This window comes from Pongo abelii, chromosome 1 (assembly GCF_028885655.2).
Source record: "Pongo abelii isolate AG06213 chromosome 1, NHGRI_mPonAbe1-v2.0_pri, whole genome shotgun sequence".
Taxonomy (NCBI): domain Eukaryota; kingdom Metazoa; phylum Chordata; class Mammalia; order Primates; family Hominidae; genus Pongo; species Pongo abelii.
In genome coordinates, this window is record NC_071985.2 from 64625924 (window position 1) to 64643611 (window position 17688).

A 17688-nucleotide genomic window follows, 5' to 3' on the forward strand; every position below is an offset into this window, starting at 1 on the left:
TTCGACATTTTGACTCAAATTAAATAGGTAAGTTTTTTTAAATTCAATTTAAGCACCATGGGACAGTGCATCTGACACAGAGCAGATGCAAAATAAATAGCTGTTTACTCAAAAAAAAGAATAACATATATTCCTAACCATTAAGAAATGTCCATCATTTAACTGTCAAAAAACTATTTCAAAAACTTGAAGAAAAATGTAACATGATACAGATTATTCAATGAAGCGTATGCATTTTATACAAGTAATATTTCTTAAGATAACAAATCTTCAGCAATAAAAAAGAAATTTTCAACTAATAGAGTTCAACTAATCACCTCCATCCAAAGGTTTCCGAAAGCAATTTTCATTTCTGTTTCTAATATTGAAGATAAACCTGTTCCAAGAGATTTTTCAAGATCAGATACAATGCTCTCAAGCAGAATGGACAGTCCAGAATTTGTAGATTCTTCCTTATAGCTCTCTTTCAAGGGTGTTGTTTCTTTAAAACAAATAGTTACAGACTTTATTTAGAATGCTAACAGTAATTATTATACATATAATCGGTATATTGCCATAAACAGTAAACATTTTATGTATATATTTTAATTATATATAAAACAAACCAATATTTTATTTTCAAAACAATTTAGAAACATGTATCTCTATTATAGTTACTTTAGATGCAACATAAATATATTACTTTAACAAATGTTTTATCTTTTTAACAGGCAATTAAATAATATTTTTACTCAAATAAAAATGTAAGAAATGTATGTGATATTTCAACTACAATTTAATTTTATTATTTTCCAAAGAGAGTTACAAGAATGTCTTGGATTTCTTCACAACAAAAAACCAAGAACTATGGATCAAAATGGGTTTTTTTCCAAAAATGGAATATTTTTCTTTTTTTTTTCTTTTGATATGGAGTCTCGCTCTGTCGCCCAGGCTGGATGTAGTGGCGCGATCTTGGCTCACTGAAACCTCTGCCTCCTGAGTTCAAGTGATTCTCCTGCCTCAGCACCCCGAGTAGCTGGCAAAAATGGAATATTTTTCTAAACTCAGCCCACATCAATAAATTTCCAGCTTAACTATCTTCATGCTCTCCTCCTTTAAAAGGAGCTTTTATTATTTTAAGTGATATTACTTCATTAACATTACTTTTTAGATACTTGAAAACAACTGTAATTTTCTCATGGCAAAATTAAAAATATTAAGTGGCTTATCTCTACAAAGTGGACAAGCTAAAGGCACACTACCTTTGAAAAACTGTAAACTAGAATATCCTGTTATTCCTTCAAAGGCCATTTTGAATATTATGACAAAAACATTATTTCCAAAAAGGGTAAATAAGTAGTATATATGTATATATGACTATTTACACAATTATATATAAAATGCACATATATTAGAGACTTCAATAATCATTTTCCCCAAAGAGGGAAAAGGTGGGATGTACTTATAAATAATGTCAGGTTTAATATAATATTCCTTCAAATATCAAGCTACAGAACAGATTATTCTGGTGAAAAAAAATGAAATAATAGCATTGTCCTTACTTTTTTTTTTTTTTTTTCCTGAGACGGAGTTTTGCTCTTGTTGCCCAGGCTGGAGTACGATGGCACCATCTCGGCTCACTGCAACCTCCACCTCTCGGGTTCAAGCAATTCTCCTGCCTCAGCCTCCCGAGTAGCTGGGATTACAGGCGCCCGCCACCACGCCCAGCGAATTTTTTTGTATTTTTAGTACAGACAGGGTTTCCCCATGTTGGCCAGGCTGGTCTCAAGCTCCTCAGGTGATCCACCCACCTCGGCCTCCCAAAGTGCTGGGATTACAGGCATGAGCCAGCGTGCCCAGCCTGTTACTTCTTGATTATTAGTTTAAAATTTTTAAAAAGAAAACTATTACTAGATTCCAACAAGTTTCTCTATTGCTAGCTGAGTTTTTATCATATTAATAGAAGGTTATAAATAGAAAGCCAACTTAAAAAAGAAACTAAAAAATTATCTCTATGTCAACTAAATATCTCCTATAACTGCTATTAATTTAAAAGGAATACTCTGTTTCACTTGAAGAAAATGAAGGTGAAAAATAAAGGTACACTCTGCAAGGTACAAATTAGCATGTACACAGTGATTATAATGTAAAAATGTATGTAAGCGTGCAGACAAAAACATCAAATTAATTTGTAAAAGTACATATAGAAGGTAATAATGTTAATTATGTTTTCTTTTGGATTACCATCATAACTTCCATTTATTCAATGATTTACATGCCAGCAAGTATTCCAAACGATGTTATTTTAAATGTACAAAATAAAAATTTACTATTGATTCTAATGTTATAAATAATCTTAGTGTATAAAATAAGATACATCTCTAATTATTTATAGTAAAAATACTACCTGCTTTCAACTGTTGCTTGGGAATACAAGGCTGATGACACACATCTGTGTTCAGAGATAAGTGTGATAACTCTGCACTCAATTCTTCTTTACTGAGTGACTTCACACCACTTATTAGGCCTTTGTTTCTTAAGTTTCTATCATCCCTAAGGTTGGGAGGTTGGGATTAGGAGGAAAAAATATTTTTTATAAGGTAAACCACGTGGCAAATCAAAACACATGAGATCTAGTCAGAGGCAGGTGATTCTCACTATATCTTAAGAAAGAATAACAACTCTTTTTAAAAAATATGAGCTTTGGGTACTAGGCACCATTCTAAAGTGCTTTATATATATATATAAATCTATTTAATCCTCACAACAAACTTCTGAGGTAGGAGTAGTATTAACTTTACCCCCATTTCACAGACGGGGAATTGAGGTGTAAAGAAGTTAAGTAACTTGTCCAAAGTTATACCCAGTAAGTGGGAGCTGGATTTGAATACAGGAATGTTGATTACCCAAAGAGAAATAAACAGAGAGCTATGTATGAGAAATAATTTACAGTAGGCAGACAAGTACAAATTTACTCAGATTAAGCATAAGACAAATAGCACAAACTTGCTGTTTGCTGAAAGAAGCCAATATGATTAGAAGATAATGCATGAGACCAGTTTATGAGGTTACAGAGAAGGACAAGGACATTAAAAAACAGGAACTTTAAGGGCTTCAGTGGGGAAATGACATGATTGTATCTGTGTTTATTAAATTGTTCCGGAGGCCAGTAGGCTTCCAGCTTCTGTTAATGGCAGAGTAGTCTGGTCACATTAAGCCTACTACGAATGAGAATTATAAAATCTAAACCAAAAAAATATATATATTAACTATTTGAAGGCACTAGAAAGCAACAGAATGTAGGCAGAAGCTGGAGTGGGAGTCCACCCTGAAGACACAGAAAATGCATAGCGAGAACTACAAGTCTCTTTTTACCTAAGGGCATTTCCCAGTTCATCAAGTATGACAAGTATTAGTGGCTTGAAATGTCAAAGAACCATGTTCAAGGTTGACCAGGGCAGCTGGAAAGTTAAGGGGGAGAGTGCTCTAGGTTGGCAGCTGGCAAGATGTCTGAATAGGAACAGCTCCTGTCTGCAGCTCCCAGCGAGATCAACGCAGAAGGCAGGTGATTTCTGCATTTCCAACTGAGGTACCCAACTCATCTCACTGGGACTGGTTAGACAAAGTGTGCAGCCCTCGGAGGGCAAGCTGAAGCAGAGTGGGGCATCCAACCACCCAGGAAGTGCAAGAGGTCAGGGAACTCCCTCCCCTAGCCAAGCGAAGTTGTGAGGGACTGTGCCCTGAGGAACCGTGTACTCTGGCCCAGACACTATACTTTTCCCATGGTCTTCACAACCCGCAGACCAGGAGATTCCCTTGGGTGCCTACATCACTAGGGCCCTGGGTTTCAAGCCCAAAACTGGGCGGCCATTTAGGCAGACACTGAGCTAGCTGCAATAGGTTTTTTCATAATCCAGCGGCGCCTGAACACCAGCAAGACAGAACCATTCACTCCCCTGGAAGGGGGCGCTGAAGCCACGGAGCCAAGTGGTCTAGCTCCGTGGATCCCAGCCTCACAAAGCCTAGCAAGCTAAGATCCACTGGCTTGAAATTCTTGCTGCCAGCACAGCAGTCTGAAGTCAACCTGGGATGCTCGAATTTGGTGGGGGGAGGGGCATCCGCCATTACTGAAGCTTGAGTAGGCAGTTTTACCCTCACAGTGTAAACAAAGACCCCAGGAAGTTTAGACTCGGCGAAGCCCACCGCAGCACCCCAAAGCCGCTGTACCCAAATTTCCTCTCTAGATTCCTCTTCTCTGGGCAGGGCACCTCTGAAAGAAAGGCAGCAGCCCCACCCAGGAGCTTGTAGATAAAACTCCTATCTCCCTGGGACAGAGCACCTGGGGGAAGCGGCGGCTGTGGGCACAGCTTCAGCAGACTTAAACGTTCCTGCCTGCCGGCTCTGAAGAGAGCAGTGGATCTCCCAGCACAGCGCTCCAGCTCTGCTAAGAGACAGACTGTCTCCTCAAGTGGGTCCTTGAACCTCGCGCCCCCTAACTAAGAGACACCTCCCAACAGGGGTTGACAGACACCTCATACAGGGGAACTCCAGCTGGCATCTGGCGGGTGCCCCTCTGGGACGAAGCTTCCAGAGGAAGGAACAGGCAGCAATCTTTGCTGTTCTGCAGCCTCTGCTGGTGATACCCAGGCAAACAAGGTCTGGAGTGGACCTCCAGCAAACTCCAGCAGACCTGCAGCAGAGGCGTCTGACTGTTAGAAGGAAAACCAACAAACAGGAAGGAGTAGCATCAACATCAACAAAAAGGGCGTCCACACAGAAACCCTATCCGAAGGTCACCAACATCAAAGAACAAAGGTAGATAAATCCATAAAGATGAGGAAAAACCAGCTCAAAAAGGCTGAAAATTCCAAAATCACAATGCATTTTCTCCTCCAAAGGATCACAACTCCTCACCAACAAGAGAAAAAAACTAGACACAGAATGAGTTGATGAATTGACAGAAGTAGGCTTCAGAAAGTGGGTAATGGCAAACTCCTCTGAGCTAAAGGAGCATGTTCTAACTCAATGCAAGGAAGCTAAGAACCTTGAAAAAAACAGGTTAGAGGAATTGCTAACTATAATAACCAGTTCAGAGAAAAAGATAAATGACCTAATGGAGCTGAAAAAAACAGCACGAGAACTTCGTAAAGCATACACAAGTATTAATAGCCAAACCGATCAAGCAGAAGAAAGGATATCACAAACTGAAGATCAACTTAATGAAATGAAGCCTGAAGACAAGATTAGAGAAAAAAGAATAAAAAGGAACAAACAAAGCCTCCAGGAAATATGGAACTATGTGAAAAGACCAAACCTACATTTGACTAGTGTACTTGAAAATGACAGGGAGAATGGAACCAAGTTGGAAAACACTCTTCAGGATACTATCCAGGAGAACTTCCCCAACCTAGCAAGACAGGCCAACATTCAAATTCAGAAAATACAGAGAACACCACAAAGATACTCCTCAAGAAGAGCAACCCCAAGACACATAATCGTCACATTCACCAAGGTTGAAATGAAGGGAAAAATGTTAAGGGCAGTCAGAGAGAAAAGTCGGGTTACCCACAAAGGGAAGCCCATCAGACTAACAGCAGATCTCTCGGCAGAAACCCTACAAGCCACAAGAGAGTGGAGGCCAATATTCAACAATCTTAAAGAATTTTCAGCCCAGACTTTCATATCCAGCCAAACTAAGCTTCATAAGGCAAGGAGAAATAAAATCCTTTACAGACAAGCAAATGCTGTGAGATTCTGTCACCACCAGGCCTCCCTTACAAGAGGTCCTGAAGGAAGCACTAAATATGGAAAGGAACAACCAGTACCAGCCACTGCAAAAACATACCAAATTGTAAAGACCATCGACACTATGAAGAAACTGCATCAACTAATGGGCAAAATAACCAGCTAGCATCATAATGACAGAATCAAATTCACACATAACAATGTTAACCTTAAATGTAAATGGGCTAGGCCAGGCGTGGTGGCTCATGCCTGTAATCCCAGCACTTTGGGAGGCCAAGGCGGGTGGATCACGAGGTGAGGAGTTCCAGACCAGCCTGACCAACATAGTGAAATACCGTCTCTACTAAAAATACAAAAATTAGCCAGGCATGGTGGTGTGCGCCTGTAATCCCAGCTACTCAGGAGGCTGAGGCAGGAGAATCGCTGAGGCAGGAGAACCCAGGACACGGAGGCTGCAGTGAGCTGAGATCTCACCACTGCACTCCAGGCTGGATGACAGAGCGAGACTCATCTCAAAAAAAAAAAAAATGTAAACAAGCTAAATGCCCCAATTAAAAGACACAGACTAGCAAACTGGATAAAGAGTCAAGACTCATCAGTGTGCTGTATTCAGGAGCCCCATCTCATGTGAAAAGACACACATAGGCTCAAAATAAAGGGATGGAGGAAGATTTACAAAGCAAATGGAAAGCAAAAAAAAGCAGGGGTTGCAATCCTAGTCTCTGATAAAACAGACTTTAAACAGAGATCAAAAGAGACAAAGAAAGGCATTACTTAATGGTAAAGAATCAATGCAACAAGAAGAGCTAACTTTCCTAAATATATATGCACCCAATACAGGAGCAGCAGATTCATAAAGCAAGTTCTTAGAGACCTACAAAGAGACTTAGACTCCCAACACAATAATAGTGGGAGACTTTAACACCCCACTGTCAATATTAGACAGATCAACAAGACAGAAAAGTAACAAGGATATCCAGGACTTGAACTCAGCTCTGGACCAGGTGGACCTAATAGACAGAACTCTCCACCCCAAATCAACAGAATATACATTCTTCTCAGCACATCACACTTATTCTAAAACTGACCACATAATTTGAAGTAAAACACTCCTCAGCAAATGCAAAAGAATGTAAATCATAATAAACAAGTCTCTCAGACCACAGTGCAATCAAATTAGAACTCAGGATTAAGAAACTCACTCAAAACCACACAACGTCATGGAAACTGAACAACCTGCTCCTGAATGACTACCGGGTAAATAACGAAATGAACGCAGAAATAAATAAGTTCTTTGAAACCAGTGAGAACAAAGACACAATGTTACAGAATCTCTGGGACATAGCTAAAGCAGTGTTTAGAGGGAAATTTATAGCACTAAACGCACACAAGAGAAAGCCGGAAAGATCTAAAATTGACACCCTAACATCACAATTAAAAGACGTAGAGAAACAAGAGCAAACAAATTCAAAAGCTAGCAGAAGAAAAGAAATAACTAAGATCACAGCAGAACTGAAGGAGATAGAGACACAAAAAACCCTTCAAAAACTCAATGAATCCAGGAGCTGGTTTTTTGAAAGATCAACAAAATAGACAGACTGCTAGCCAGACTAATAAAGAAGAAAAGAGAGATAATAAAAAAAATGATAAAGGGGATATCACCACCCATCCCACAGAAATACAAACTACCATCAGAGAATACTATAAACACATTTACGCAAATAAACTAGAAAATCTAGAAAAAAATGGAGAAATTCCTGGACACATACACCCTCCCAAGTCTAAATCAGGAAGAAGCTGAATCCCTGAATAGACCAATAACAAGTTCTGAAATTGAGGCAGCAATTAATAGCCTACCAACCAAAAAAGTCCAGGACCAGATGGATTCACAGCCAAATTCTACTAGAGGAACAAAGAGAAGCTGGCACCATTCCTTCTGAAACTATTACAAGCAATAGAAAAAGAGGGACTCCTCCCTAATGCATGAGGCCAGCATCATCCTGATACCAAAACCTGGCAGAGACACAACAAAAAAGAAAATTTCAGACAAATATCCCTGATGAACATCAATGCAAAAATCCTCAATAAAATACTAGCAAACTGAATCCAGCAGCACATTAAAAGGCTTATCCACCACGATCACGTCGGCTTCATCCCTGGGATGCAAGGCTGGTTCAACATATGCAAATCAATCATTGTAATCCATCACATAAACAGAACCAATGACAAAAACCACATGATTATCTCAATAGATGTAGAAAAGGCCTTCGATAAAATTCAACACCCTTCATGCTAAAAACTCTCAATAAACTCGGTGGAACGAGTTTGAAATGGAATGTATCTCAAAATATTAAGAGCTATTTATGACAAACCCACAGCCAATACCACACTGAATGGGCAAAAGCTGGAAGCATTGCCTTTGAAAACCGGCACAAGACAAGGATGCCCTCTCTCTCCACTCCTATTCAACATAGTATTGGAAGTTCTGGCCAGGGCAATCAGACAACAGAAAGAAATAAAGGGTATTCAAATACGAAGAGAAGAAATCAAACTGTCTCTGTTTGCAGATGACATGATTGCATATTTTCTAAATATATAAATATTTTCTAAAGTCTCAGGATACAAAATCAATGTGCAAAAATCACAAGCATTCCTATACACCAATAAATGACAAACAGCAAACCAAATCAGGAGTGAACTCCCATTCACAATTGCTACAAAGACAATAAAATAACTAGGAATACAACTTACAAGGGATGAGAAGGACCTTTTTAAGAAGCACTGCAAACCACTGCTCAAGGAAATAAGAGAGGACAAAAACAAATGGAAAAACATTCCATGCTCATGGATAGGAAGAATCAATATTGTGAAAATGGCCACAATGTCCAAAGTAATTTATTGATTCAATGCTATCCTGATCAAGCTACCACTGGCTTTCTTCACAGAATTAGAAAAGCTACTTTAAATTTCATATGGAAAGAAGAAAGAGCCCATATAGCCAAGACAATCCTAAGCAAAAAGAACAAAGCTGGAGGCATCACACTACCTGACTTCAAACTATACTACAAGGCCACAGTAACAAAAACAGTATGGTACTGGTACCAAAACAGAGATATAGACCAATGGAACAGAACAGAAGCCTCAGAAATAACATCTACAACCATCTGATCTTTGACAAACCTGACAAAAACAAGCAATGGGGAAAGGATTCCGTACATAATAAATGGTGTTGGGAAAACTGGCTAGCCATATGCAGAAAACTGAAACTGGAACCCTTCCTTACACCTTACACAAAAATTAACTCAAGATGGATTAAAAACTTAGATGTAAGACCTAAAACCATAAAAACCCTAGAAGAAAACCTAGGCGATACCATTCAGGACATAGGCATGGGCAAAGACTTCATGACTAAAACACCAAAAGCAATGGCAACAAAAGCCAAAACTGACAAATGGGATCTAATTAAACTAAAGAGCTTCTGCACATCAAAAGAAACTATCATCAGGGTTAACAAGCAACCTACAGAATGTGAGAAAATTTTTGCAACCTATCATTTGACAAAGGGCTAATATCCAGAATCGACAAAGACCTTAAACAAATTTACAAGAAAAAAACAACCCCATCAAAAAGGGGGCAAATGATATGAACAGACACTTCTCAAAAGAAGACGTTTATGTGTCAACAAACAAGGAAAAAAAGCTCATCATTACTGGTCATTAGAGAAATGCAAATCAAAACCACAATGAGATACCATCTCATGCCAGTTAGAATGGCAATCATTAAAAAGTCAAGAAACAACAGATGCTGGAGAGAACGTGCAGAAATAGGAACACTTTCACACTGTTGGTGGGAGTGTAAATTAGTTCACCACTGTAGAAGACAGTGTGGTGATTCCTCATGCATCTAGAACCAGAAATACCATTTGACCCAGCAATCCCATTACTGGGTACATACCCAAAGGATTATAAGTCATGCTACTATAAAGACACATGCACACATATGTTAATTGCGGCACTATGCACAATAGCAAAGACTTGGAACCAACCCAAATGTCCATCGGTGATAGACTGGATTAAGAAAATGTGGCACATATACACCATGGAATACTATGCACAATTGCATAGTGTTAAATAGGGAAAGGATTCCCTATTTAATAAATGGTGCTGGGAAAACTGGCTAGCCATATGTAGAAAGCTGAAACTGGATCCCTTCCTTACACCTTATACAAAAATCAATTCAAGATGGATTAAAGACTTAAATGTTAGACCTAAAACCATAAAAACCCTAGAAGAAAACCTAGGCAATACCATTCAGGACATAGGCATGGGCAAGGACTTCATGTCTAAAACACCAAAAGCAATGGCAACAAAAGCCAAAATTGACAAATGGGATCTAACTAAACTAAAGAGCTTCTGCACAGCAAAGGAAACTACCATCAGAGTGAACAGGCAACCTACAAAATGGGAGAAAATTTTCGCAACCTACTCATCTGACAAAGGGCTAATATCCAGAATCTACAATGAACTCCAACAAATTTACAAGAAAAAAACAAACAACCCCATCAAAAAGTGGGCGAAGGACATGAACAGACACTTCTCAAAAGAAGACATTTATGCAGCCAAAAAACACATGAAAAAATGCTCACCATCACTGGCCATCAGAGAAATGCAAATCAAAACCACAATGAGATACCATCTCACACCAGTTAGAATGGCAATCATTAAAAAGTCAGGAAACAACAGGTGCTGGAGAGGATGTGGAGAAATAGGAACACTTTTACACTGTTGGTGGGACTCTAAACTAGTTCAACCCTTGTGGAAGTCAGTGTGGCGATTCCTCAGGGATCTAGAACTAGAAATTCCATTTGACCCAGCCATCCCATTACTGGGTATATACCCAAAGGACTATAAATCATGCTGCTATAAAGACACATGCACACGTATGTTTATTGCCACATTATTCACAATAGCAAAGACTTGGAACCAACCCAAATGTCCAACAATGATAGACTGGATTAAGAAAATGTGGCACATATACACCATGGAATACTATGCAGCCATAAAAAATGATGAGTTCATGTCCTTTGTAGGGACATGGATGAAATTGGAAATCATCATTCTCAGTAAACTATCGCAAGAACAAAAAACCAAACACTGCATATTCTCACTCATAGGTGGGAATTGAACAATGAGAACACATGGACACAGGAAGGGGAACATCACACTTCGGGGACTGTTGTGGGGTGGGGGGACGGGGGAAGGATAGCATTGGGAGATATACCTAATGCTAGATGACGAGTTGGTGGGTGCAGCGCACCAGCATGGCACATGTATACATATGTAACTTACCTGCACATTGCGCACATGTACCATAAAACCTAAAGTATAATAATAATAATAATTAAAAAAAAAAAAAAAAGAAAGAAAATGTGGCACATATACACCATGGAATACTATGCAGCCATAAAAAAGGATGAGTTCATGTCCTTTGCAGGGACATGGATGACGCTGGAAGCCATCATCCTCAGCAAACTAACACAGGAACAGAAAACCACACACTGCATGTCCTCACTCATAAGTGGGAGTTGAACAATGAGAACACATGGACACAGGGAGGGGAACACCACACACTGGGGCCTGTTGGGCGGTTGAGGAATAGGGGAAGGATAGCATTAGGAGAAATACTTAATGCAGATGACAGGTTGATGGATGCAGCAAATCACCATGGCACGTGTATACCTATGTAACAAACCTGCGCGTTCTGCATATGTATCCCAGAACTGAAAGTATAATAATAATAAAAAAAAGAAAGTTAAGGGAGAAACTGAAGTAAAGAAACCACAGAGCAAGTGAGCCCCAAAATCTGCATATAAACTATGCCCAGAGAAAAACAACATACTGCCAAGAGTCAAAGTAATCAACAGAACTAGGCTTGAATACGACACAGATACTGAAGCTATCTGACAGCAAATTTAAAGTAATTTTTATTAATATGTTAAAGGCTCTAATGGAAAAGGTGAAAGAAAGGAAAATCAAGCAGTTTCATAGAGATGAAAACCATAAGAATAAAATGGAAATGCTAGCAATAAAAAACACAGTAACAAAAATGCAGAATGCCTTGAACAGGCTTGTCAATGGACTTGACAAAGGCAAGGAAAGAATCAACAAACTTGAAGGGAAGTCAAAAGAAATTACCCAAACTGAAACAAAAAGATAATAAAAGACTTTTTTTTTTAAAAAAAAGTATCCAAGAGCTGTGGGACAATATATACAACAGCAATATCCTTATGGTACCTGTGAAGCAGTATAGTATTTGAAGGTAGGCTTTAATAAGTAAAGATGTATACTGTAAACACTAAAACAACCATAAGAAGTTTTTTCAAAAAAGTATAAATAAGTAAATAATGGGGACAAAATGGTATCATTAAAAATGCACAATTAATCGAAAAGAGAAAAAGGAAGAAAAGCACAGATGGAACAAAACAAATAGAAAATAATTTGCAAAATGGTAGATTTTAATCCAACAAATTAAATGTGTATGGTCTAAACTTAACAGTTAAAAGACAGAAATTGTCAGATTGGTCAAAAAAGAACCAACCATATGATGTCTACAAGAAACTTACTTTAAGTATACAGGCATAGAGGGGCTAAAAGTAAAAGGATACAAAAAGATACACCACATAAATACTAAGCAAAAGAAAGTTGGAATAGTTGCATTCATACTAGACAAAGAAGACTTTAGAACCAGGAACAATGTCAGAACCAAAAAGGACATTATATAATTATAAAAGAAGCAATTCTCCAAGAAGACAAGCATAAACAATCTTAGATGTATATGCATCTCACTACAAGTTTCTATCTTTTTGCCTGAGGGAATTCTCCAATTCATCAATGGCTTTACCACAACAGAAAGCCATAGCTTTAGCGGCTTTCACAATACATGAAGCAAAACAAATACAACTGAAAGGAGAAATAGACAAATCCACAATTACAGTTGGAGACTTCAATACTCCTTTCAAAGTGATCACAGAAAAAGTAGGCGACCAGCCTGGGCAAGGCGGCTCATGACTGTAATCCCAGCACTTTGGGAGGCCGAGGCGGGAGGATCAGGAGGTCAGGAGATCAAGATCATCCTGGCCAACATGGTGAAACCCTGTCTCTACTAAAAATACAAAAATTATCCAGGCATGGCAGCATGCAACTGTAGTCCCAGCTACTTGAGAGGCTAAGGCAGGAGAATTGCTTGAACCCGGGAGGCAGAGGCTGCAGTGAGCCAAGATTGCACCACTTCACTCCAGCCTGGGCGACAGAGTGAGACTCCATCTCAAAAAAAAAAAAAAAGAAAAAAAAAAGAAAAAGTAGGCCAGTAAGGTTATAGAAGACCTGAAGGATACTATCAACCAACCTGACCTAATTGAAATTTATAGAATACCCCACCCATAAGGGCAGAATACACATTCTGTTCAAATACACAGAAAACATTCACTAAAACAGACCATATTCTTGGCTACAAAACAAACTTTAACAAATTTAAAAGAACAGAAATCATGTAAATTATGTTCTCAATTCACAAAGAAATTAAACTACAATTCAGTAAAAAAAACAAAACAAGTATCTGAAAATTTTGCAAATACTTAGAATTAGGCAACAAACGTCTAAATAACCTATATGGATCAGAGAAAGAGTCACAAGGGAAATTATAAAGTATATTGAATAGAATGAAAATGAAAACACAACATATTAAAATTTGTGGGATACAACTGCAGAAGTGCTTAGAGGACATTTATAGCAGTACCAAATAAGTGATCTAAGTTTCCACCTTAAGAAACAAGAAAAAAAGAGCACAAAAAGGCAAGAGAGTACTTTCTGGGCCAGGCGCGGTGGTTCATACCTGTAATTCCAGTACTTTGGGAGGCCAAGGTGGCCGGATCATCTGAGGTCAGGAGTTTGAGACCAGCCTGACCAATATGGCGAAACCCCATCTCTACTAAAAATACAAAAATTAGTCAGGCGTGGTGGCACTTGCCTGTAATCCCAGCTTCTTGGGAGGCTGAGACAGGAGAATCGCTTGAACCCGAGAGGCAGAGACTGCAGTGAGCCGAGATTGCGCCACTGCACTCCAGCCTGGGTGACAGAGTGAGACTCCGTCTCAAAAAAAAAAAAAAAAAAAAAAAAAAAAGAGGAGTTACAGACGTGTTCTATATATTAACAGGATGTGGGATGTGAGCTACACCAGTGCATCCATTTGTCAACATTGTATAGTTTAGATTTGTGCATTTCCTCAGCTACTCAGGGGCTGAGGAAGGAGGATCGCTTGAGCCCAGGAGTTTGAGACTAGCCTGGGCAACATAGCAAGACCCTGTTTCTAAAAAATAAAATTAAAGAAGACCACACAGGACTGGCTAATTCACTGTATATAGATCATGAAGAAAAGGCAGGTATCAAAATTTACTCCCTGGTTTCTGGCTTTAGCATATGGGTAGGAAGTGACCCTTTTTATTCAGGTGTAGAAGAGTTGAGAAGAAAAACTCAAGAGTTCATTTACGGAGATGATAGGTTTCAGATGTCTATGAAACATCCAAGAGATATCAAATAAATAGTTGAATATATTAGCCTGAAGTTTAGAAAAGCAATATGGATTGGAGATATTAATTGTGTTGCTGGCCCAGACTTAGGATTGTAAATGTAAGCACTTAGAATGATGCATAGTATATAAGTGTTATAAAAGTTTTTCTGATTACTATCACTATCAATTGACATTGTCATCATCCATTTTAAGTAATATAAATATGTCCTCACAATAGCAGGTATGACTTATACAATACACAGGATTATCACTATTTAAAGAAAATACATACAAACCAACCAAAAAAAAGAGAGAAAAACAGGCTCACCACTTGGAACACGACTATGCCAGAATTAAAAGCAAGGTTTGGCTATAAATTTTCAGTCGCTAAAAAATAGTATATCTGTTAATCCCAAAAAAAAGCAGTGAATGTATAAATAATGGAGAATTGATAAAGTTTTGTCAATTTAATTTTCATTCTAAGCTGAACTAAAAAAATAATTACATAACAAAGAATTACTTCTCAAATTTATCTCAAATTCAAAATGATTTATATATTATTAATTCTATTTCAGCCTTCAACAAACTCCAAAGTAATATGTCCTAGATCAAAATATAATTTAAAACTTATAGATAGAAAGCTCCAATATTTCCTTTAATAGCAAAAGGAATCACATTATCTTTGAAGATAGCTAAAATAATAACACTGACCAGAATGTTTAAAAGAGACATGTTAGGGCCAATGATTTCTATAATAGCTCCATTTCACAGAAAGAATTTGAGCATGATCATGAAACTGTAAAAACTCCATTTTGCAGTGACTAAAATACAGATTAAAACTGCAAGTTTCAAAGCATGATGTAGACTGATTAAAAAAAAAACAAAAAACTGCAAATTAAAATTGCTCTTCTGTCCCTTCACAACCTTTTCTCATACATGATGAATAAAATTTTGTTTAGCATTATCTTAGTTTTATCTTTGAACTAAGTTATGGAAATATTAGTAAGGAGGGAAGAAGCAGGGGGAAGGGAGAAGGAGGGAGAAAACTCTTACTGAGATCTTACTATATATTAGGCACTATTCTAAGTCATTTACATATATTAACAGACTAAATACAATAATCTCATGAGGCAGGTAATATTATTATTTCTGTTTATTTCACATGAGGAAACTAAGTTAAGCAACTTGTCCAGGGTCACAACGCTGATAAATGATAGATCAGGACTCCAATCCAGGCAGTCTTAACTCTATAATAGGCACCCAGCACACAACTCCAACATAAACTACCTTATCTCCACCTCACCAATATGTAAGTAAATAAATTTCTTGTCTCATCCTGTCGGATTCTGATTTTTAAACTATTTTGGAGAGATATTAAGTTGCCTCTTCCCCTGCTTTTCAAGTTTTCTGAATCATATAAAAATTAAACTGAAATAAAACTTCATCTAGTTGAGATCTCATTCCTCTAGTGCTCACACATTATAAGACTGTCAGATACAAGTGGGTATGCTTACTGGCAGATTTGGAAAATTACGTATGTTTTTGATCCTTGGTATGCTGGATACCATATGATTTTTTTTTAATTATTTGGTTTATTTTTTAAAAATAAAAAGTCAAATGACTATGAAACTCACGTGCACAGAATAACAAAAGAACAAGGGAATAATTCCTGGTGCTGGAGACAGCATTTTAGTACTCGATCATCATTGTTCTCATCACTCAATCCATCTGCAAATTTAGTAAAGGCAATGGTCAGTAAGTACACTAGAAATGTGGGTGCCACAGAAATAATCTAGGCTGTATTCACAAAACAAAAATATCTAAGAGATTTAAGGTAGTTAAGGTATGATACTATGATGGTGGACACACGTCATTATGCATTTGTCCAAATCCACAGAGTGTACAACACCAAGAGTGAACCTAATGTAAACTATGTACTCAGAATGATAATGAGGTCAATGGAGGATCATCAACTATAACAAAGGTACCACTCCAGTGAAGGATACTGATAATGGGGAAGCTATGCTTGTGTGGGGGCAGGAAGTATGTGGGAAATCTTGATGTCTTTTGTGCAATTTTCCCATGAAACTAAAACTACTCTCAAAAACTCTATTAAAAAATATATCTCAGCTGGGCACAGTGGCTCACGCCTGTAATCCCAGCACTTTGGGAGGCCGAGGTGTGCAGATCACTTGAGGTCAGGAGTTTGAGACCAGCCTGGCCAACATGGTAAAACCCCGTCTCTACTAAAAATACAAAAATTAGCCAGGCATTGTGACAGGTGCCTATAATCCCAGCTACTCGGAATCTGAGGCAGGAGAATCAGTTGAACCCGGGAGGCAGAAGTTGCAGTGAGCTGAGATCGCGCCACTGCACTCCAGGCTGGGCAACAGAGAGAGACTCCATCTCAAAAAAAAAAAAAGTATACATGTATTTATATATACATATATAAGAAATATATGTATTTCATATATATTTATTTTATGTATGTATAAAAGAAAGAAAACTTCATACATAAAAAGACAAGTAAAATAATTTTTTTTAAACTCTGAATCTAGAATTTACATAGCATACAGTTGTGGATTTAATGTGGTTAGTTCGCTATTAAAATGGCCTAGGATATGGCTATTAGTAAACTCAAAGGAAAGAAATGTGATCAGAAGGATAAAACGTCAGACTAGAAACCAAAAACCATGAATTCTAATATCAATTCAGTCACTTACAGATTATAAGTAACTTAACATTTTCTCAGCTTAAGAAGTCTGTGAACTAATAAGCAACTGTTCTACCAGCAACTAAACTAGTTTCCTGTGTGTGCTCTCCCTTAATCTCTAAAGCAATACAATTAGAGATATACAGGAGAAAGAAATATGGGCCCTAGGAAGGTAACACAAAAAGTAATTCCTAACAAATGTTAATCAGTTGCTGACAGGGTACCCTCTGGCATTCTCTAAGCCTCAAAACATGTAGCAAAAATTCAGTTTTTATAAAAATAATGCAGGCCAAGTGGGTGGTGCCTGTGATCCCAACATTTTGAGAGGCTGAGGCAGCGGGATCGCTTAAAGTCAGGATTCCAAGATCAGCCTGGGCAACATGGCAAGACTCTGCCTCTACAAAAAAACAAGAAAATTATCCAGGCTCGGTGGCACACTCCTGTAGTCCTATAGTCCCAGCTACTCAGGAGGCCGAGGAGGGAGGATCACTTGAGCTCAGGAGTTCAAGTCTACAGTGAGCTATGATCGTGCCACTGCACTCCAGCCTGAGTGACAGGGTGAGACCTTGCCTCTAAAAAAATTAAGAATAAAATAATAATAATAATGCAATGTGTAGAAATTGGACCAAAGATAATGTTTCCCACAAGTCCATATACTACCTACCTGAGAACTCCCTAGACTTATT

At 38.1% G+C, this 17688-nt stretch overlaps 1 protein-coding gene across 22 annotated transcripts in view; it reads right to left on the minus strand.

Annotated features, from left to right (window-relative positions):
- SWT1 (SWT1 RNA endoribonuclease homolog) overlaps positions 1 to 17688 on the minus strand; it is a 130685-nt gene that overhangs the window by 83611 nt on the left and 29386 nt on the right. For all 22 annotated transcript variants that reach the window (XR_010137497.1, XR_010137495.1, XR_010137494.1 and 19 more), the window contains 3 exons: positions 15924 to 16017; positions 2387 to 2532; positions 318 to 481 (listed from right to left, as the gene is read on the minus strand). Coding sequence is in view for 16 of the 22 variants with exons in the window: in XM_009240090.4 (XP_009238365.2) it covers positions 318 to 481; positions 2387 to 2532; positions 15924 to 16017 (404 nt within the window). In the remaining 6 variants the exon portion in view is untranslated. The remainder of the gene's footprint in view (positions 1 to 317; positions 482 to 2386; positions 2533 to 15923; positions 16018 to 17688) is intronic.